Below are 22,232 nucleotides of genomic sequence, written 5' to 3' on the forward strand. Positions count from 1 at the left end.
TGAGGGTGGGAAAGGTGGTGAGATGGGAGGGAGGGGAAAGAAAAACGTTGCTGTCCCTGAGAGAACTGGGAAGGCTCTTACTCAGGGCATGATCTAGAGGATGGAAAGGTATAGAACAACAGTGAGGGCCCAGCGGACACTGGGTGGCACCACTACATCCTGAGACCCATCACTGGAGCAGGTCCAAGGCCCAGTGGGAGCGGGAACGCTCACGGCAGGGGACCGTCCTGCCTCCAGCCAGCATACATAATACGGTTATTGGTGTGCTGATAACCTGGACTCATGAATGTTGCTGTCAACAGACTGTACATGTTGTTATGTGTGTGAAGCTGAATGTCATTTCCTCTTGTTTGAACAACTTCAAATCATTCTCTTTCCATCTCCAGCACGTTCTCTGTTAGAGCCTGTTGTGAAGGCTCCTGGCTGGTGGGCTCAGTGCCTGGCCTGAGGTGGACAAGTGCTAGGTAAGTGGATGGTAAAATCAATTCTTTGAATGAAGGTGATCAGGCAAGGTTTCAGTTCAGAGAGATCTGATATTGTTTTAGAAAAATCAGGTTGCTACTGTTGCAGCTTACCTATTTTTGGAATTTCTGGCATAAATTTCTTGCAGGCATTTTGGCTTTTCTCCACTTAACCCCTTTTCATTTTTTTTAAGATGTGATTAACATTTTAAAAAATTATTTATTTTTAATTAAGGGATAATTGCTTCGGTTTCTGCCATACATCAACACCGTTTTCATTTTTTAAATTCTGATATCCTGTAAATTGATCTAGTAGAGCTGAACATGTGGTTGTGCCCAGCGTCATCCTAATCCCAGGTCCAGGGCTATGAGAACAAAGGAGGCCCTTTGTTTTAGGTCTGCCTTGAAGGTGTGTAAGGTGAATGCTTCCCCCTTCAGCTTCTCAGGAGCCAGTTTATAGACAGTCTGTAGGGCATGAAAGTGTCTTGCTAGAAGCCTGCATGGACAAGTATGTAGTGGCTGCAGCTGGCATTGTGTCCCAGACTTTCTATAGAGGACAGTGGTATTAAACACTCAATGTCAGAAACAATGTTCATTTGGATAATGTAGGGGATTATTTGCTCTAAGTGGTAAAAGATCTACCTGCCAATGCAGGAAACACAAGAGATGTGGGTTTGACTCCTGGGTCAGGAAGATCCCCTCATAGGAAATGGCAACCCACTCCAGTATTCTTGTCTGGTAAATCCCATGCACTGAAGAGCGTGGTGGGCAAGAGTCCATGCAGTCACAAAGAGTTGGACACGACTGTTCACTCACTCCTTTGCCCTTAATAAGGTTCAGTTCAGTTCAGTTCAGTCACTCAGTCGTGTCCGACTCTTTGCGACCCCATGGACTGCAGCATGCCAGGCCTCCCTGTCCATCACCAACTCCTGGAGTTTACTCAAACTCATGTCCATTGAGTCAGTGATGCCATCCAACCATCTCATCCTCTGTTGTCCCCTTCTCCTCCTGCCCTCAATTTTTCCCATCATCATGGTCTTTTACAATGAGTCAGTTCTTTGTATCAGGTGGCCAAAGTATTGGAGTTTCAGCTTCAGCATCAGTAAGTAACTACTTAATAAGGTAGTTTCTCTCAAGACCTAATGCCAAATTTAACTGTTATTTGGGATTTTAAATATATATATTTAAAATATTAAATTCTTTTGTTTCTTTTTTCTCATTTATTTTTTATTGTAGTATAGTTGATTTACAATATTGTTAATTCCTGTTGTATAGCAAAGTGATTCAGTTATATTCTTTTCCATAATAGTTTATCATAGGATTTTTTAAAATTGGAGGATAAATGCTTTACAATGTTGTCTTGGTTTCTCCTGTACAAAAACGTGAATCAGCATATATATATATATATTTCTTCCCTCTTGAACCTTCAGTCCCATGGAACTCCTAGCCCTTTATACTCTTAAAAATTACTGAGAACCCCAAGGAGATCTGACTTATGAGGATTCTACCCACTTGATACTTACCACACTAGAAATTAAAACTGAGAAATTAAGTATATTAAATTTAAGTATATTAATTTAATATACTTTAAAAGTATATTAAGTCATCTGAAATAATATTAACCTGTTCTATGTTGATATAAATATATATTTTAAGGAAAATATATTTTCCAAAGCAAACAATTTATGGAGAAGAGAGGCATTGTTTTATTTTTACAAATCTCTTTAAGGCCTGATGATAGAAGACAGTTTTTGTCTTTTGCATCTGTTTTTTTCATTCTATCTGTTGCTATTTGTTATTTTTGCGTATATTAAGAAAGTCTGGCCTAACTTAGATTTTGTGGTTTTAAAAAGGGAAGAAATGTTTTACCAGCTTTTTCAGAGAGCTGTGGATATTTTTCTTTGATACTACACCAAAACTTAACAAGTAGTAATTTTTAAAAGCTTAGTTGCAATGTGGGATCTGAAACCAAATCAGTGACTTTTTCATTAAAACCTACTGGCTAATCATTCACTTTCGATGAATCATTTGCCTGCACATGATTTTATAACATCATCCTTTAGTCATTTGGAAAATATTGGTACATTCAGTTATGAAGATCTTCCAGTGTTGTCATATTTCATAATATGATACACTAAGAGAAGACCATGTTTATTAATATCCTAACAGAAATAGCCCCATCAGAAAAGTTTTTAGTCTTAGGAAGCTGTCAAGTCTTGGTGGCAGCTAAAAGTTTTCTAAAATTGTATCTTTATCATCAGCAACAAATGCTGTCAGTTGTTTTCCTTTGAAGTGACAGAATCATTTGGATCCTCTTTTGAGAAAATGCCTGCCAAATGCCAAAATCTGTCAGCTGCTCTTTCAAGTAAAAAATGCTGTTCAGTGAAAATAGCAGCTAATTCAGCCTGCACGTCAAATAATTGCTTTTCTTCTTTATGCTGTAGAAGTGTTTTATGTCTGCTTTCCATTCTGTCACACAGGATATTAAAAATAAAAAAATTTCCTCTTTGGCCTGGACCACTGCTCCAGTCTCATATTTTTTCCTCCTCTTCAATCCACCCTGTCATTAGAAATATACTTTCAAAGCTTCACACCTATCTAGGCCTTCTTGTTGCTCTCGGGACAAAGACACCATCTGTTTTTAAATTATTATTTATTTCTTTGGCTGCACCAGGTATGCAGGGTCTTTGTTCTTCGTTAGAGCGTGTGGGATCTAGTTCCCTGACCAGGGATCAAACCTGGGCCCCTGCACTTGGAGTCTTGGCCCCTGGACTACCAGGGAAGTCCCAAAGACACCTTCTTTAACACGGATCCTGAATTTCCTTGTCCTTCCCAGTTCCCCAGCCTCATCTCACAGGCCTCCTTCTTTCTCTCTACACTGTTTATTCTGCCTTCTCTCCCCAAGAATGCCTTCCCTGAGTCGAGGCTGGGTCTGGTTATGCAGCTCAGACCGCGTGTACCCTCCTTCAGGGTGTTCATCCCAGTATATGACATGTTGGTCCCTGTAGTTATTAGATGACTTGATGACTGAGGTGAGAGTGTCTCAGCTCTGGAGCCATCGTTTGGTTCAAGTCCTTTCTTTACCACTTACTAGCTGAGTGACCTTGAATAGATCCCCTCTCTCTGCCTCAGTTTCTGAATCTGTAGAACAAACAATCAAGAAATAGGGATCCTAATCTTACCTATTTCTTAGGGTTCTGTCTTAAATTAGCCCATGGGAAGCACCATCTGTGTGTTAGCCATTGACATTAATTAGGATTGCTGTGTCCGACTCTCCCGGGCTCCGCAGGAGCAGAATTGTTTCGCCTGCTTTATTCTAAGCATCTAGTACCTTCCCTGGCACATTTTCTTTTATTGCCATTAAAACTTTGATTTTAATTGTTTAACTGTCTTCATATTAATAAATGGATGCAAATTTTAAAAATCAAGTAATAGGAAGGATTTATTTAAAAAAAATGCTAAAGTCTCCTACTCCATCTACAGTTTGTTCTATAGGAACGACTTCTTTTTTAAAGATTTTTTTTTTTTTTTTTAATGTGGACCATTTTTAAAGTCTTTATCAAATTTGTAACACTTTTGCTTCTGCTTTATGTTTTGGTTTTTTGACTGAGAGACATGTGGGATCTTCCTTGACCAGGGATCAAACCCACACCTCCTACATTGGAAGGTGGAATCTTAACCACTGGACCAGCTGGGAAGTCACCCTAAGAGCTACTTTTGACTTTTTTCTTCTTGTGTTTTACCTTCAGAATGTTCAAACAATATGCTCGTATTGCTATTCTTGATTTATCTGTGTTAGACATCAGCTATTGACTTGTATGCAGTTGTCCCTCTTAATCCCAGGTTTCACTTTCTGTGGTTTCAGTTGCCCTCAGTCAACCGTGATTTGAAAAAATAAATAGTCCCTAGGTTTTCAGTTGTGCACTGTTCTGAGTCGTGTCATAAAATCTTGTGCCATCCTGCCTTCATCCTTCTAGGATATGAATCTTTCCTTTGCCCAGCCTGTCACTTGGTAGCCCACTTAGTTGGTTATCAGATTGGCTGTCAGGGTATCAGAGTGCTTATGTTCTTGAAACCCTTATTTTACCGAGTCATGGCCGCAAAGCACAAGAGTAGTGATCCTGGAAAGTTCCTCCCAGTGGGTGGTTATAGACGAGGAAACAGTATTTGTGAGGAATGGACAGGACAAAGATTTGGGGTGTCCAACTAGGGACAACTCTAGACAGCGTTTGGGCTTGGGGCAGTAAATTAAAGAAGTCACAAGGTTTGTTCACCTGAGCTTTCTGAGTTCCCTGGCTTTGATGATAAGGGTGTCCTTCTCCAGAGGCAGGGAGAGAGAGTACCTTTCACATAAGAGACTTATTTCCTGCTTGCAGGGAGACTGGCTGGGGGTGTGTGTCAAAGTGCCCCACTTGAGTTGACTTTCTTAAGTAACTTTAATTCAACAGAGTGCCAGTTGCTCAGTCATGTTTGACTCTTTTCGACCCTGAGGACTGTAGTCTGCCAGGCTCCCCTGTCCATGGAATTCTCCAGGCAAGAATACTGGAGTGGCTTGCCATTCCATTCTCCAGGGGATCTTCCTGACCCAAGGATTGAACCCAGGTCTCCTGTGTTGCAGGCGGGTTCTTTACTGTCTGAACCACCAACATGCTATTGAGGTACAACTTGGGGTGACCTACCCTGGGCCCCAGCTGCACCCTGGCTGGGAGGAGCAGAGAAGTGCTTGGCCAATCAGGTGACCTCCACGTCCCAGTGGAGGGGTGGCATCATTACCAATTGGCAGAGGTGAATGTTCTGATTGTCTCATCTGACAGTATCCCAACACAGGTTAACAGGAATGCCTTGTTACTACAGGTGGGCGGGGAGTCCCGGCGCCCCACTTAGTCTTCTCCGACACTACCCTGGGGGTGTGGCTTTGGTGTAACTGCGTAAGGGAAGAAGTCTAGGCATGGTGGCCTGCAGCCACAGTTTTTTTCTGGGATGTTTGGCTGGGTTAGAGTGATCCTATCTCAAAGTCTTTCTGGCTATCCTGCCCCCTTCCTGTTCCTTTGGCTAGAGAGAGCAGACTTTGGAAATTTTTTCTTTTTTTGTCTGCATATCTTGCTGGATTCCGCAGCACTGCATCTAGAATATACGAGGCAGAAGAAAACCCAGAGGACACACCCCAGCCTTGTTCCTCAGACCAGGAGGTCCTTAGATAGTCTGTCTTTTCTGTACCTTTTAGAGCCTTCTAATATTTATTGTATATATAATGTTCAGGGTTTTTACTTTTTCTTCGTGATAGTAAAACTACTTCTACTCTATCCTTCCAGAAGCATTAGTCAAAGTAATATTTTAAAACTGTTAATCTAGGAATTTCCCTAGAGGTCCAGTGGTTAAGACTCCTCACTCTTAATGCAGAGGATATAGGTTCGATCCCTGGTTGGGGAACTAAGTTGCCGCATGCCACATGGCAAGGCCAAAAAAAAAGAAAAAAAATGAATCAAGTAATGTCACTCCCCTGCTTCAAATTTCCCAAAGGGCTTCCTGGTGTGTTTAGAATAAAATCCAACTTTCTTATTGGCCCATCAGCTCTCACGTGGCTTGGCCCTTGCCTCCACCTGACACACCTCATATGACCTCTCCCCACTCCTCCCATGTTCCAGCCACACTGGCCTCCTTTCTGTTCTTGAATATGGTGAGCCTTTTTAGACCATAAGACAATATCATGCAGTGGATGTAAACCACTGTGTCAAATGACCTGTCACGAGCGACTGTGTGACCTTGGGCAAATGACTTAGCTTCTTTGTGCCTCCATTTCCTTATGTGTAACATGAGAATAAGAACACTGCCGTAGGGTTACTAAGAAAATTGAATGGGCTAATACAGGTAAAGTATCTAATTGTGTTCTACAGCCATGAAAACAATGGCAAGAACTCAGTAGATATACTAGCTATTGTGATGAAGTCGATCTCCAATGTCACACCCCTGCTCTCACATCCAGGTTCCTGCTGCCTAGAATACCCTTCCAGCAGCTTCTTTTTGCAAAACCAGCCCATTAAAAAATCTTTCACACCTCAGCTCAAATGCTATCTCCTCTTAAATGAGAGAGATCTTCCCTGACCATCTATCTAAAATAATCTCTCTTCATTTCTCTAAAGCCTACTTTCTATAATTACAGTCTTTGTAATCTGCAATATCTTGCTAACTTATTACTTATTTACTGTTTATCTCCTTGCATCTGGACATAAGCTTCATGAGGGCAGGGCCTTGTCTCTCATCTACTGCTCTATCCTTGAGCCCAGAACAGGAGGGCGCATAATCCGTTCTGTTCTGTTGCTCAGTCATGTCTGACTCTTTGCAACCCCATGGACTGCAGCATGCCAGGCTTCCCTGTCCATCACCAACTTCTGGAGCCTGCTCAATCTCATGTCCATCAAGTCGGCGATGCCATCCAACCATCTCATCTTCTGTTGGCCCCTTCTCCTGCCTTCAGTCTTTCTCAGCATCAGGGTCTTTTCCATTGAGTCACTTCTTCATATCAGGCAGCCAAAGTATTGGAGTTTAAGCTGCAGCATCAGCCCTTCCAGTGACTATTCAGGACTGATTTCCTTTAGGATAGACTGGTTGGATCTCCTTGCAGTCTTGAGGGACTCTTAAGAGTCTTCTTCAACACCACAGTTCAAAAGTATCCATTCTTCGGCACTCAGCTTTCTTTATGGTCCAACTCTCACATCTGTAATTGACTACTGGAAAAACCACAGCTTTGACTAGACGGACCTTTGTCAACACATAACAGACTCTCAAAAATACTGAATGGATGAAAGAATTTGGGTCTTTTACAAGTAGGTACTTACTACAAACAATGCTACAATAGACATGATTGTAATTAAATTCTGATTTGTATCCTTAGATTATTTTTTTAGGATGAACTTCTGAGAGTTCTGAGATTCCTGGGTCAAAGGACAAGCATACTCCCATTCAGACGATTGCGCCAATTTAGAGTCCTGCTAATGTCATACAGGCATGCTGGCCTTCTGCACCTTTGATTTGGGGCTCTAGGAGAAAAAAATAGCAAACCTGAAAATAATCTCTCCTTCCTATATTTCCACACGCTAAATAAACATCTAAGATCCTATTTTATTTTATAGATTAGGACACTGAGAGTGAAGTGAAAGTGATAGTCATTCAGTCATGTCTGACTCTTTGTGACCTGATGGGCTGTAACTTGCCAGGCTCCTCTGTCCAAGGGCTTCTCCAGACAAGAATACTGGAGAGGGTTGCCATGCCTTCCTCCAGGGGATTTTCCCTACCCACGGATCAGAACTCATGTTTCTTATCTCTCTTAAGTAGGCAGGTGGGTTCTTTACCACCAGTGCCACCTAGGACGCTGAGACCCTGGGATTAAATAGCTTCCCCAAGGTCACATGTGGTCAAAGGCAGAGATGGGGTCCTGACCCAGGCAGTTTGGATCTCAACTCTGCTCTTAACCATCAAGATGTACTTTTTTCTGTGTTTGCTTCTCTGTAATTCCTGAGCACCAGGACCTTTGAGAGCTACTGTTCCACCCACTGACCAAAAGATATAGCACTCAGAGTTGGGGTGAAGAGCAGAAAGGAAGTGGGGAGGAGAAGTGAGAAAGAAGAGGGAGGCACCGACTGGGGCGGGGGCTTCTCTCGCCTTGGTCTGGAGCTTATCTGATGGCAGAGGCAGAGTCAACACTGGTAATGCCTTTGTTAGTTTTCAGTTCTGAGCTTCCTGCCTTGGTTTGCCAATCCTGTTTTCAGCCTTGGAAGCTAGCTTTGCCCAGGTGAGTCTGGACTCTTGAATGGGTCTGCCGGGTTAAGATGGATGGGTGTAGCCAAGCTCTGCTTCTTAAGAAGCCCAAGCGGTACCTTTCCTCCAGGGCTCTCAGAGGCCCTGACTCTACTGTCCTGGGTGCAAAACAGCTGCTTCTTAGCTGATTGTTTGCAAATTGCATTCACCCTTCTCTGTTTCCTCCCAATGAAAGCTAGATTTTCACCCTGTGTTCTCAAAGGCAATGGTTCTTATTTGGTCATACACAAAAATCATCTAAAAGGCTTACTAAAAAGGCAAATTTCGGACAATCTGGGAAATTGAACACTGACTGGATATTTGATATTAAGAAATTATTACTGAATTTTTGCATGTGACCATTGTATTGTGTGTGTGTGTATAACATATACAGAGAAGAATCCTTATCTTTTGTATCTTTTGAATATTTTGGTATTCACATATTTTGAAAGAAAAATATGATGTATACGATTAGCTTCAAAATAGCCCAGAGTGGGTAGGAGAAATGGGTAGGTATTAGAGGATACAAAATTCAACAACTGTTGCTGCTGAGTGGTGTGTACATGGGGCGGTGGTTCTTTATACTATTTCTTTATTTGTGAAGATGCTTTAATTTTTCCATAATAAAGTGTAAAAAATCCAAACGGTACCCTCCTTATTCCAGGGTACATTTTACAGGCATCCAGCATGGCTGTGGGGGGATCTACTCACCTCACCTGGAGAAAAGACTCTACAAAGGGAACTCAGGTGGCTCCTGCAGAGAAACCTCATTGAATCACCCCTCATGGCTCTCCCAGATAAACGGGAAAGAGCAGTCCTCAGTGAGGAAAGGGTGCATCACTCAGCTGGCCTGTGTCAACTCACCTGGGCCACAATAAAGCTGAATTTTAGCTGTAGTGTATATATTTAGATGGGTTTGTATAGTCTCCTTTTGAAGTATTTTGTAAATTAATTGTTGGTAGGGTAGTGAGTGTGATGTGTTTTTTCTTTTTTTCCCTTTGGTTTTCCAAAACTATTTTTTAATGTTATCTCTCCAGCGATAAGAAGTGTTTTAATACGGTGTAATAGATTTTCGGAGAAGGCAATGGCAAACCACTCCAGTACTCTTGCCTGGAAAAATCCCATGGATGGAGGAGTCTGGTAGGCTGCAGTCCATGGGGTCGCGAAAAGTCGGACACGACTGAGTGACTTCCCTTCCACTTTTCACTTTCATGCATTGGAGAAGGAAATGGCAACCCACTCAAGTGTTCTTGCCTGGAGACTCCCAGGGACGGGGGTGCCTGATGGGCTGCCGTCTGTGGGGTCGCACAGAGTCGGACACGACTAAAGTGACTTAGCAGCAGCGGCAATAGATATTTGGCTCAGCTGATAAAGAATCCGCCTGCAATGCGGGAGACTTGGGCTCGATCCCTGGGTTGGGAAGATGCCCTGGGTTGGGAAGATGACCTGGAGAAGGGAAAGGCTACCCACTCCAGTATTCTGGCCTAGAGAACCCCATGGATAGTCCATGGGGTCGCAAAGAGTCGGATACGACTGAGCGACTTTCACTTCACTTCAACAGATATTAAAACACAGGAAGGTTATCTCTAGGGCTCTTCTGAGGCCTCAAGTCGGCTCTTCCCAATCCCTCCCCTCACTAGGGGTTAAGTGTCTTCCTTAGAGAAGTAAGGCTCTGACCCCGGTGGGGCCCCAAGGTCGTGGCCGAGGGCACAGGTTGGGCGGGGGAGGGAGGGGGTGTGTGAGCAGGGCCGGCCGGCGGGGCAGGTTCGTTCTCGCCTCGAACAGGCCGGTGTTGATACAACACAGCCCGCCTCCGGCTCTGCGAGCGCCGGAGGAGGAGAAGCCGCGGGAGGGGCTCGGCGGTCGCTGGGGGAGTCGCCTGCGGAGTCCGCGGCCCGGGCTGGTCCCATCCGCCCGCCGCTCGCTAGCCCTACCCTCCCGGCCCCGCCAAGGAAGCCGCGGGAGTCCCGCGCCCAGGACCGGCTCGGACAAGGCTGGGGTAGGAAGGGAGGGTCTCTGTCTTGTCCTCTTGGGTCTGCAGGAAGCTCATGTCTTCTTCTGTGTCTTTTCTATGAAAACTTTGCCTTGCTTGCTAGAACCGGCCGTGTGAAAAATTCATTCATCTGGGTGTCAGCAGGCACAAATGGAATACCAGATTCTCCATTCGGGAGGGTCGGAGGAGATTTTTGCTTCTAGTCAGTAAATCCGGAAATGTTTTTTGAGCCTCTTCTTTGGGATTGAGCTAGACGGGTGATGGAGTGAAAAACAGTTCTGATCTCATGGGCTTTTCTGGCTAGTGGGCAGAACAGACAGGAAGCAAGTAATTGCAGATGATTAATTGCAGTATTCGATTATATTCTGGGAGGGCTTCCCAGATGCCTCAGTGGTAAAGAATCTACCTGCCTGTGCTGGAGACACAGGTTTGATCCCTAGGTTGGGAAGATCCCCCGGAGAAGGAAATGGCAACCCACTCCAGTATTCTTGTCTGGGAAACCGCATGGACAGAGGAACCTGGTGGGCTACAGTTTGTGGCGTGGCAAAGAGTCAGACCTGACTTAGCCACTAAGCAACATATTCTAGGAGCACAAAGAAGGGGGCTTAGTTCGCTCTGAGTGTTGGGGATCGGGAGAGGTGTATGGAAGAAGAGGATTCTTACCCAAGAGGGAGAAATGACAGGTGTATGTGGGGTATGGGGGATGCAGGGTGGGGAGGAAGGGGTTTAGGTTCTAAATCTTGGGAAAGCCTGAACAAAGGTTCTCAGAGAAATTCGGGGAAACGGGAAGGGAGGGCCGAGGCCAGATGATGCACACAGCCCTTCCTTGGCTACATCAAGGGTTTTAGAATTTAATCTGTGGGAAAATGGGACAATGGAAGGATTAAAACAGGGGGGATAAACCCAGTGTTTGCAAATAGTAGATTATACATTATAAAATTATAAGGAAAGGGGACTCCTTCTGGGATATGTGATGGTTCTTCCAAAACGTTAGGATCTGAGGAAGACAGTTTGATTTGGCAGCAGTAGGGCAATCTGGAGAGTCTTGGGTCAGAGTGGGTTCTAGGTGAGTATCCTTTTTCCTTATAGAGGACATACAGATTTATTTCATTCCTGCTAACTGCACAGAGTTCTGTCTGTTGTATCAGTTTAATCATTCCCCTGTTGATGGATATCTAGGTTAGGTCCATTTATTATAATTAGTAAATACAGTGTTGTCAGAAACATCCTTGTGAGTCCATTTTCCCTTACATTTCCGAGTTTATCTGGGTGAAGAGCAGTGGAAATCTTGTGTCATGGGTATGAATAACATAAAGTTTGGCGGATACTGACAAATTGCTCTCTAAAAAAAGCTATACCAAAAAAATGCTCTACAAATGTACACTTCAAGTATCAAGTGTCTGAAAATGCCTGCTTCCTCACACCTTCTCCAAATGTGAGTTAATTAATCATATTTTTAAATCTTTTGCCAATCTGATAGGTGGTGAAAAGTAGTACCTTGTTGTTTATTGTTTATGTTTTTAAATTTAGGAAAGATTCCTGTTGCACTTTTTTCTTCTGTTGGATTTTAATATAACTCAGTGACACATTTTTTACCTCAAATATCTTTGTGTCCCGCAGACCAAGGTTGGGCCAACATGGCGTCCATATTCCGAAGTGAGGAAATGTGTTTGTCACAGCTCTTTCTCCAGGTGGAGGCTGCATACTGCTGTGTAGCTGAGCTTGGAGAGCTTGGATTGGTTCAGTTCAAAGATGTAAGTACTTCATTCATAGGAGACCAAAAGAAGGTGGAGTTTCCACTTCTTGGTGGTGAATAAAGGTCAGGGAGAAGCGCCCTGGGCTGGAGTAATGGAATTCAGTGGTTCTTGTTCTTCTGGCTAGAATTTGTGATAACATTGGTCAACTGACTTGCAAACATTTCTCCCTTCCTCCTTATGTGTCACCTCTATAGGGATGTTTTGAAACTGTAATATAATAAAAAAGATGACATTGTACTTTATTTCCTATGTACCTCTTCAAGACATTTGATATAACCAGTGGGCACATGGATTGCCAATCTTATTATGAGGGCAAAGAACAGTGCTTCCAGACCAGTGAGTTTGAGGAAAAAGTATCTTGGGAGTCCACAGTCTCTTGAGGGTGATATTCTCCAGCTAGACTGTATTTCCCACCCCCCCACCCCCATTTTTATTGAGATAATTGACCTATAACACTGTATAGGTTTAAGGTGTATGGCATAATGACTTGACTTACATCATAAGACTCTTACAATTTACTGTCTTAACAACTTTCACATATAATGTACAACAGTGTTCATCATATTTATCATGTACATTATATCCCTAGTACGTATTTATCTACTAATTTATCTAATTATCTAATAATTTATCTCATAACTAGATAAAATTATTTCTGTAATTAGCTAATAATAATTTATTTATCTAATAAAAGGAAGTTTGTACCTTTTGACGGTCTTCATCCAATTTCTCTGTTACCTCAACTCCCACCTCTGGTAATCACAAATCTGATCTTTTTTTCTATGAGTTTGTTTGATTTTGAAGTATGATTGACCTACAACACTGGTAGTTCCTAGCACACCACAGTACCAGGATATCAGTATTTCTATACATTTCAAATGATCACCATAATAAGTCTGTTTACCGTCTGTCACCATGCTGCTGCTGCTGCTGCTGCTGCTGCTGCTAAGTCGATTCAGTCGTGTCCGACTCTGTGCGACCCCATAGACGGCAGCCCACCAGGCCTCTCGTCCCTGGGATTCTCCAGGCAAGAACACTGGAGTGGGTTGCCATTTCCTCCTCCAATGCATGAAAGTGAAAAGTAAAAGGGAAGTCGTTCAGTCGTGTCCGACTCTTTATGACCCCATGGACTGCAGCCCACCAGGCTCCTCTGTCCATGGGATTTTCCAGGCAAGAGTACTGGAGTGGGGTGCCATCGCCTTCTCCGGTCTGTCACTATAGGACTGTCTTAAGTAAATCGGGGTATCATTTCCCAGAGGCAGTTGAGGTCCTCGCCAAAAGCTTTTGAATTCAATTTAGAAAATGGGACTCACTAATTCCACTCATTTTCCCACTAAGGTCCGGTCAAAACTAAGACCTTCAGAGAAGGATCATGTCTTTGCAGCCCTAGTTCCAACTCAGGACCTGACATGGGGTAGCTCCTTAATAACACTTATTGGGCTGAGCTGAGGGGTCACCAGCACAAAAGGATGCTGTCTTTTTCTTGAAGACCAGGATCCACTGCTTGGAGCTGTGCTATATTCAAGGTCCTATTGTATTCATGACTCCATTGAGGAATTCAAAGCAATTTGGATAGTAAGTGCAGCTAAAACTTAAGAAAAGTTTACAGGGGCCAGAGCTTGTGGCATTTGGGGAACTGAGGGTAAGAATATCAAGGTATATTTTGACTGGAACTCTCCTGTCTTGTTCATGGAAGTATCTAGTCCTAAGATGATTCCAGCAACATTCTGCAGCATTAATAATTAATAATAGCCAAAGAGAATATGTTGCCAGCGGTTGCTATTAATGTGTGCCTTGTGGCTTTCCTCTCCCTCTAGTTAAATGTGAAAGAGAGCCGCTTCCAGAGGAAATTTGTGAATGAAGTCAGAAGGTGTGAATCATTGGAGAGAATCCTGCGTAAGCCAGTTTTCTGCTTGCAGTTTGAATGTGCACTGGTAGGGAGGGAGATGGTTTGCAGGGGTGATGTCCTGCAATCTGCCTCTATGTGTGATACTGCTACTCTAGGTTGAGACAGACCTGGTTGGGGGCAGAGGAGGCTAGAGATGGGGGCCAGGTTCTGTGGCAGGTGCCAGGGCAATTCAGGCAGCTGAGCTGGGAAATGCATCAGTCCCACTTGGCCCCATTGCTTAGGTGTGATAAAACACTCTCACCTTGCGCTCTCTGGTGGGGTTTCATCCTTCAGGTTTTCTGGAAGATCAGATGCAAGATGAGATTGAGATTCAGGTGCCTGAGAAGTCCCCGCTGACCCCTCTCCCACGGGAAATGATCATCCTGGAGGTAGGTTCTTTCTGAATTAACAGAGTACGGTGTCGAAGCCTGTCTCCTGTGAACGCTGCAAGCCTCTCATGGTCCTCTACCCCATTGCTGAAGGCATGGGGGTGGGTTTATGTGTTGGTCCACTTTTCAGTGTTACTCCCCCAGGAAAAGCCCCCCAGTTTTTAAAGTGCAGTTTTTAGTCACTCTTGCACCTTTTGGTGGCCATGTGTGTTGTTTCCATGTCTTGGCTATTGTAAACAATTCTGCGATGAGCAGGGGGATGCCCGTTTCTTTTCCAGTTATGATTTCCTTTCCTTTGGATAAATATACCCAGAAGTACAGTTGTGGGATCCAGTGGTTTGCTTCTGAATTGTCTGTCTCATGCATTGGGTCCACTCTGGATTGAGGCATCCCCTCAGATTGGATTCTGAGGTCAAGTGGGAGAAGGTAGCAGTTTTCTTTGGCTAAGGCCTTTGTGGCTGGAGGACCCCTCCCTCTTTCTCTCCCTTCTCTGTCAATTTGCTTTTGTAAAACACTGAGTATCTGCTGTGCACAAGGCACCTTGGTGAAACATGGCCTTGCCTCTGGGAGCTTTGAGAGCAGGCTGTGGGGCGAGGGGAGAGGGTGAGCCAGGGGGAGAGGATGTCAAAAGATTACTGTTGTTCAGTTGCTAAGTTGTGTCTGACTCTTTGCGACCCCATGAACTGCAGCATGCCAGGCTTCCCTGTCCTTTACTGTCTCCCAGAATTTGCTCAGACTCATGTCCACTGAGTTGGCGATGCCAATCCAATTATCTCATCCTCTGTCACCCTCTTCTTTTGCCTTCAGTCTTTCCTGGCATCCAGGGTCTTTTCCAATGAACTGGCTCTTGGCTTCAGGTAGCCAAAGTATTGAGGCTTTAGCTTCAGCATCAGCCCTTCCAATGAATATTCTTTAGGGTTCTTCAGTCCTTTAGGATTGACTGGTTGGATCTCCTTGCAGTCCAAGGGACTCTCAAAAGTCTTCTCCAGCACCACAGTTCAAAAGCATCAATTCTTTGGTGCTCAGCCTTCTTTATGGTCCAGCTCTCATATCTGTACATGACTATTGGGAAAACCATAGCTTTTGACTGTATGGCCCTTTGTTGGCAAAGTGACGTCTCTGCTTTTTAATATGCTGTCTAGGTTTGTCACAGTTTGCCTTCCAAGAAGCAGCATCTTTTAATTTCTTGGCTGTAGTCACCATCCACACAGATTTTGGAGCCCAAGAAAAGAAAATCATTTACCGCTTCCATTTTTCCCCGCTCTGTTTGCCTTGAATGGACCTTGCCTGATGGGACCAGATGCCATGATCTTAATTTTTTGAATGCTGAATTTTATGCCAGGTTTTTCACTCTCTTCCTCTTCACTTTCATCAGGAGGCTCCTTAGTTTCTCTTCACATTCTGCCATTAGTGTGGTATTATCTGCATATCTGAGGTTCTTGATATTTCTCTAGGCAATCTTTTTTTTTTTTTTTCACTTTTCAATGTTTATTTATTGTTTGACAGGCATTTACAACGTTCCATTCATAGACCTAAAAACATAAAAATAGACCTTCTTTCAGCTTATAAAAGAAATATATAAGAACTTTTGACATAGACACATCATGACCTTATGTACAAGAGACAGTGGCACCCTCTCCAAGCACCAGACTTTCCAGCATTTTCAGACAAACTCATTGCACTGGGACTGGTCAGTGGGACTATTCGAAGCCTCCACTTCAGTTTTCCACAATCTGGGCAATCTTGATTTCAGCTTGTGATTTATCCAGCCAGGCATTTCACATGTTGTCAAAAAGTGGGCAGATCCAAATCCTGGAAGGCCCTATTGATCTTCGTTAAAAAAAAAAAAAAAAGGACTTTTTATCCTCAAAAGAGAAAGAGCTCACTAAGAGAGGTGAACAGGTATGGAAGCACTTCATTTATTGAGCCTTATCTCTGGCTGGGTTTTCTCATGTGATTTTTTTGTTTTCTTTTAAGATAATTTAAAATTCTTGAAATTGTTGGAGCCACCAGTAGCATAAGTCTAGATTCTCTAACGGAGTCATGAGACTGACAAGACTGGCAACTCTGCTTGAATATATTTTGGATCTGGTCATATTAAAATCTGGATATTTGAGGAGAAGGTTTTAATCCATACAAATAGGATTTCCATAAGATCATCTCCAGTTTCAGTCTTACCCCTGGTGTTCTAGCACCAGCCTTGTTAGTTACCAGCTCCACTCCTGCCTCCATCCCCCTCACCTTCCTAAACACCTACACCTGTTCTTGTGAACTGTGAGCTAGCTTAATGGCTCATGTTCTCATCATAATCTTTTTATAGATTCTTTTCCAGATTCTTTTCCCTTCTAGGTTATTGTGTGCATGCTCAGTCGCTCAGTTGTGTCCGACTCTGTGACCCCTTGGACTGTATTGCTCTACTATGTCACTTCCCTGCTTGAGAGTGTTGATGATGTCCTTCTTGCCTGAGTCAGGTCCATCCTGACCAGCAGAATCTGCTCTCCTTGGCCCTGTCCTACCTCTCAAGTCCTACAGGCTCCTTGGGCTGGTTCCTTGATTGTATACTACTCTTAACACCTTGTTGAGGATCCCAAAGAGCTTTATTTAGGAGGGTTATGTTTATTGGAGAAGGAAATGGCAACCCACTTCAGTACTCTTGCCTGGAGAATCCCATGGACGGAGGAGCCTGGTAGGCTACAGTCCACAGGGTCGCAAAGAGTCGGACATGACTGAGCGACTTCACTTCACTTCATGTTTATTGATACTTACTGCTGGAGAAGACTCTTGAGAGTCCCTTGGATTGCAAGGAGATCAAACTAGTCAATCCTAAGGGAAATCCACCCTGAATATTCACTGGAAGGACTGGTGCTGAAGCTCCAATACTTTGGCCACCTGATGCGAAAAGCTGACTCATTGGAAAAGACCCTGATGCTAGGAAAGATTGAAGGCAGAAGGGGATGATTCAATGGACATGAGTTTGAGTGAACTCTGGGAAATAGTGAAGGATAGGGAAGCCTGGTGTGCTGCAGTCCACGGGGTTGCAAAGAGTTGGACAAAACTGAGCAACCGAACAACAACAACTGTATTAGGAACTAAAACTGAAAAAAGTAAAATATTTATTAATTCATTAAAAATAATATCTCATTACATGTTAACATTTTTAATTAAAAATAATTGTATTTTCAAAGAAAAAACTTTAGTGAAGAGTGATGTTGTTAGCAAATTTATATGTTGGACTTAATAGAAGATTGACTTCGTGTGCTTTGAATCTGTTGTGATATGTTCTCATTGAAGTATATGAAGAGAATTTAGTCTTGAAAAATAGGTAGTTGGGAAAGGGAGGAGTGTTTTAATAGTCTTTTCAAATAATTGTGGATATTCTTTGATATTACATTAAACTTTGACAAGCATAGGGACTTTTGCTTTTGTTAAACAGGTAACAAGTATTTTTGTTTCCAAGTTTACATAAGAGATGCAGGTTCAGTCTCTGGGTTGGGAAGATCCCCTGGAAGAGGAAATGGCAACCCATTCTAGTGTTTTTGCTTGGAGAATCCCATGGACAGAGGAGCCTAGTGAGCTACAGTCCACGGGGTGGCAACGAGTTGGACGTGACTGAATGTCTGAGCACTAAAATAACCACTGTTAATTTGAAAACAAATATACTTATTACCTGTTTAACAAAAGCAAAAATCCCCTTTCTGATATGTGACTTGCCAGAATCTCTTGACTTCTCATGTAGCTCATTTTCCTTCCCCAGAGTGTTTTCTGGTCTTCCCCATTTGATAAGGGAACTCCTGAGAGTGTATGACCATGGCTGGACTTGTTGTTCAGTTACTGAGTTATGTCTGACTATTTGCAACCCCATGGACTGCAGCATGCCAGGCTTCCCTGTCCTTCACCATTTCCCAGAGTTTGCTCAAACCCAACATCCATTGAATTGGTGATGCCATCCAACCATTTCATCCTCTGTTGTCCCCTTCTCCTCCTGCCTTGTCTTTCTCAGTATCAGAGTCTTTTCCAATGAGTCAGCTCTTCTCTTCAGGTGGCTGAAGTACTGAGCTTCAGCTTCAGCCTCAGTCCTTCCAATGAATATTCAGGGTTGATTTTCTTTAGGATTGACTGGTCTGATCTCCTTGCAGTCCAAGGAACTCTCAAGAGGCTTCTCCAGCACCGCAATTTGAAAGCATCAATTCTTCGGTGCTCAGCCTTCTTTATGGTCCATCTCTCACATCCATACATGACCATTGAAAAAGCCATAGCTTTGACTATACAGGTCTTTGTCAGCAAAGTGATGTCTGTACTTTCAGCTCTACAGTCTTGTTGAGTTTGACTGAACAGGCCTCTCAACTTCAAGCTACGTTGTGATGCTCTGCATACTTGATATTATTTGTTGTGGTTAATGTACAGTAAATGTCATAGTGCTTTCTGCCTGGCTTACTTTCTTTTTCCCTCCTGCAAAGACTGCTCTAGAAAAACTGGAAGGAGAGCTTCAGGAAGCCAATCAGAACTATCAGGCTTTGAAGAAAAACTTCCTAGAACTGACGGAATTCAAACATCTCCTGAAGAAAACCCAGGACTTCTTTGAGGTTGTAATTTGGGGACTGTGTATTCAAGGGCCCTTTTCTCTAGAACCTCAAATTTCTATTTTGACAACTGGTTGGTTTGGAATATGAGTAAATTGTGATGTTTCTGTTGTCTGGCTGGGCTGTGGGTGGCGAGGGTTAGGGTGGCATGTGGCGTTGGTTGAAATGAATGCAAAAATATTATCAGATCAAATCAGTCGCTCAGTCGTGTCTGACTCTTTGCGACCCTATGAATCGCAGCATTCTAGGCCTCCCTGTCCATCACCAACACCCGGAGTTCACCCAGACTCATGTCCATCGAGTCAGTGATGCCATCCAGCCATCTCATCCTCTGTCGTCCCTTTCTCCTCTTGCCCCCTATCCCTCCCAGCATCAGAGTCTTTTCCAATGAGTCAACTCTTTGCATGAGGTGGCCAAAGTACTGGAGTTTCAGCTTCAGCATCATTCCCTCCAAAGAAATCCCAGGGCTGATCTCCTTCAGAATGGACTGGTTGGATCTCCTTGCAGTCCAAGGGACTCTCAAGAGTCTTCTCCAACACCACAGTTCAAAAGCATCGATTCTTCGGTGCTCAGCCTTAAGGAGCTCACTAATAAAGTACGTGGCCCAAATGGCCCAGAGAGAAATGGAAGTCAGAAAAAAGCACAACAATTAGTTTGAGCAGATTTGGGATTTGGGTACGAAGAGACCTTGTTTTAAATACACAGTTAAAAAAAAAAAATACACAGTTACATCTTTATTTGAAACAGAAAACTAAATTAGGTTTAAGCATCAGGTCTTCTGAATTCTATTTGTAGAAAATTGAGTAATTATGTAAAAGCAGATGAAATCATGCAATGTGGGTGCTTTTAAGATAGTCTAAGTACATTTAAATGAAAATAGTGATTCTTTGACTTTCAGACAGAAGCCAACTTAGCAGATGATTTCTTTGTAGAAGACACTTCCGGTCTCCTGGAGTTGAGACCTACGCCTGCGTACATCAGTGGAAAGCTGGGGTCAGTGAAATTCCTGCTCTGAAAGTTATATGTAGTTGGGTCCCTGGTCTGCATGCTCAGTGCCTGGCATGTGGTAGATTTCCCTGACTGTTTGAGTGAATGAATGAATGGACAAATCATGACTGACAAGAGGACAGTTTCACACGATTATAGGCCTCCATCCAGTAAAAAACCCAAGTTTAACCTGATCTGGTTGGTGGAGGTGTAGGTAGTGTTATCTTTTTAATGGTGAGACTGACATTCTTGAGTCTGAAGAGTGCGACGTTTGTATTGTCTCCACGTGGGAAGGATATAGTGAAAATTGTTTAGGTAGGGTTTCTCGACTGTCCCTGGAGGGCTATGGGATACATGTTTGTTTTTTTTTTTTTGCCTTGTCTCTAAAATACTGTTTTGATAATAGATTTGGAGTGTGAAGTTTGAAGTGTAATTAGCAATGTGGTAGTTGGGCAGTCACGTCTTCCACAAGTAGAAGTAACAGAGTATGATAATACCCACCAAAATGTGTGATGATTCAAAATGGTGGGATTTCATTTACTGTTGAAGTAAAATTGAGAGTGAGTTTTGGAATTCTAGTTCTTTATTCAGCAGATACTGCTATTTGAGCACTAGACATTGAATTTGGAAAGGAAAGGAAACTATGCATTGAAAATATTTAATCAGAAGGTAATACTGGGTAACATATATTTACAATAATGGGCCAATGAAAGTAACCATTTTAAGTTAATGTGAAAAGTTTGAGTTAGAAACTTATCCAGATACCTAGATGATTGTATAAGTAGAGACGTATAGACAGCAATACATACATTTCAGTCTTAGTACATTATTTGTATAAATGCATAGAGACCATTGTTGAGCAGATTGAATACTTGCTTCTTTTAGCTGCAATGATATAATGAATGGTCTGTCATATTGTTAATTGCAAATAAGTGAACGTATAGTATTGGGATGATTAAGGACACGTGGACATGTCAAAGGAAACAGGAGGTCAGAGGGGAGTTGGGGTTCATTGGGACTGGGATCCAGAGTGCTAAGCAGGGCCATGTCCTTCCTTCCTGCTTAGAGGGCAGTGGGCTTCTACCTTCTGTCTGCTTATCTTCACATCCCATGGGGTCTTCTGCCTGTACCCACTCCCTGTGCCTCAGTAATATCTCTTCTTCTGACTGCCCAGGTTCACAGCCGGTGTGGTCAACCGGGAGAGGATGGCTTCCTTTGAGAGGCTGCTGTGGCGAATTTGCCGAGGAAACATCTACGTAAAGTTCAGTGAGATGGACACAGTTCTGGAAGATCCCGTTACAGTGGGTATCTCAGGCTGCGGAAAACATTCTCATAAGTTTCCTGTAGCCCCACCAGAGGGGTTTTCCCTGCCAGGGGGCTTTTGTTCTCTCAAATCCTGAGTCTTTAGCTCTATGAAGTTAATATCTACTTCCTTTTTTTCTCCTTTCTTTTCTTTTTTCTTCCCCATCCCTCCTTTTTCAATAATACCTATGAAAGGTCAGTTCTAGGACTGAGTCTTGTTAGCACCTCATAAGTGGTCATTCCTCCAAATGACTTAACTGGACAAGTTCCTGGAAACTTTGCTGTACTGGTGCTGCATAGGTCGGCAGCTGTGTCTTCATCACAAAGCCCTGATAACTAATGTAGGTCAGTGTGCTCCAAGCTCCAGGGTGCTCTTGAGCAGAAGATGTTGTTCAGTGTGGATTCTGATTCATTGCGTCTGTGGTGGTGCCCAGGAGCCCGCATTGTTAACCAGCTTGCAGTTGGTTCCTGGTCGTCAGCAGACTATACGTTTGGAATGAAGATTTTGAGGGTCTCCTTCACTGAGTGCCACATGTTACTGCTACTAGTTTTGTAGGATTTGCTTCTTCCACCCTTCTGGTTAGTATTTAAATCCACTTTTTAATTCCAAGAAGCTTGCTTTATTTCTAAAAAAAAATCATAATCTAGTGTAAAAAATAAAGGCTAAAAATGCAATTTTAAGCTTTATTTCATGGAAAACAACTTCATAGAAAATAAGAAAAAAGTTTGTTTTTAAAAAATACAAAAATTCAGCATTTTCATGTCTTTATTTTTATTTTTTTCTTGTGCTCTTTTTCTGTAATCCATAGCTATAGGCAGGTATGATTTAATATTGTTGTAGTTAAAACATGGAAATCTTTTTTTTTGCCTTCTGTTGATTTTATATAATATAAATGCCCTCCTGTATTACAGTGTGTCCTATAAATATTAATATTTTAAAATGTGACATTGAATCATTACTTTTCATAATCATATTTTGACATTCTGTAGTCCCGGTGGTAGTAAAGAGAGTATTTATAAAGTAAGATGACTTTAGCCTGATGACTTTGAAGGTCACTGAGCAGATGGTGTGTGGTCAGAA

The 22,232-nt window shown here is 42.9% G+C and overlaps 1 protein-coding gene across 4 annotated transcripts in view; it reads left to right on the forward strand.

Moving 5' to 3' along the window:
• ATP6V0A4 (ATPase H+ transporting V0 subunit a4) overlaps positions 1-22,232 on the forward strand; it is a 71,462-nt gene that overhangs the window by 12,886 nt on the left and 36,344 nt on the right. Inside the window, exons 2-8 of one of the 4 annotated variants that reach the window (XM_027538879.1) lie at positions 387-464; positions 11,869-12,002; positions 13,823-13,901; positions 14,188-14,282; positions 18,740-18,865; positions 19,761-19,855; positions 21,024-21,150. In XM_027538879.1, the coding sequence (XP_027394680.1) occupies positions 11,886-12,002; positions 13,823-13,901; positions 14,188-14,282; positions 18,740-18,865; positions 19,761-19,855; positions 21,024-21,150 (639 nt within the window). In that variant the 5' untranslated portion in view covers positions 387-464; positions 11,869-11,885. Of the gene's footprint in view, positions 1-386; positions 465-8,179; positions 8,251-10,054; positions 10,255-11,868; positions 12,003-13,822; positions 13,902-14,187; positions 14,283-18,739; positions 18,866-19,760; positions 19,856-21,023; positions 21,151-22,232 lie in introns of those variants that run through there. The other 3 variants (XM_027538881.1, XM_027538880.1, XM_027538882.1) reach the window with 3 other exon arrangements.

This window comes from Bos indicus x Bos taurus, chromosome 4 (genome assembly GCF_003369695.1).
Source record: "Bos indicus x Bos taurus breed Angus x Brahman F1 hybrid chromosome 4, Bos_hybrid_MaternalHap_v2.0, whole genome shotgun sequence".
Lineage (NCBI taxonomy): Eukaryota > Metazoa > Chordata > Mammalia > Artiodactyla > Bovidae > Bos > Bos indicus x Bos taurus.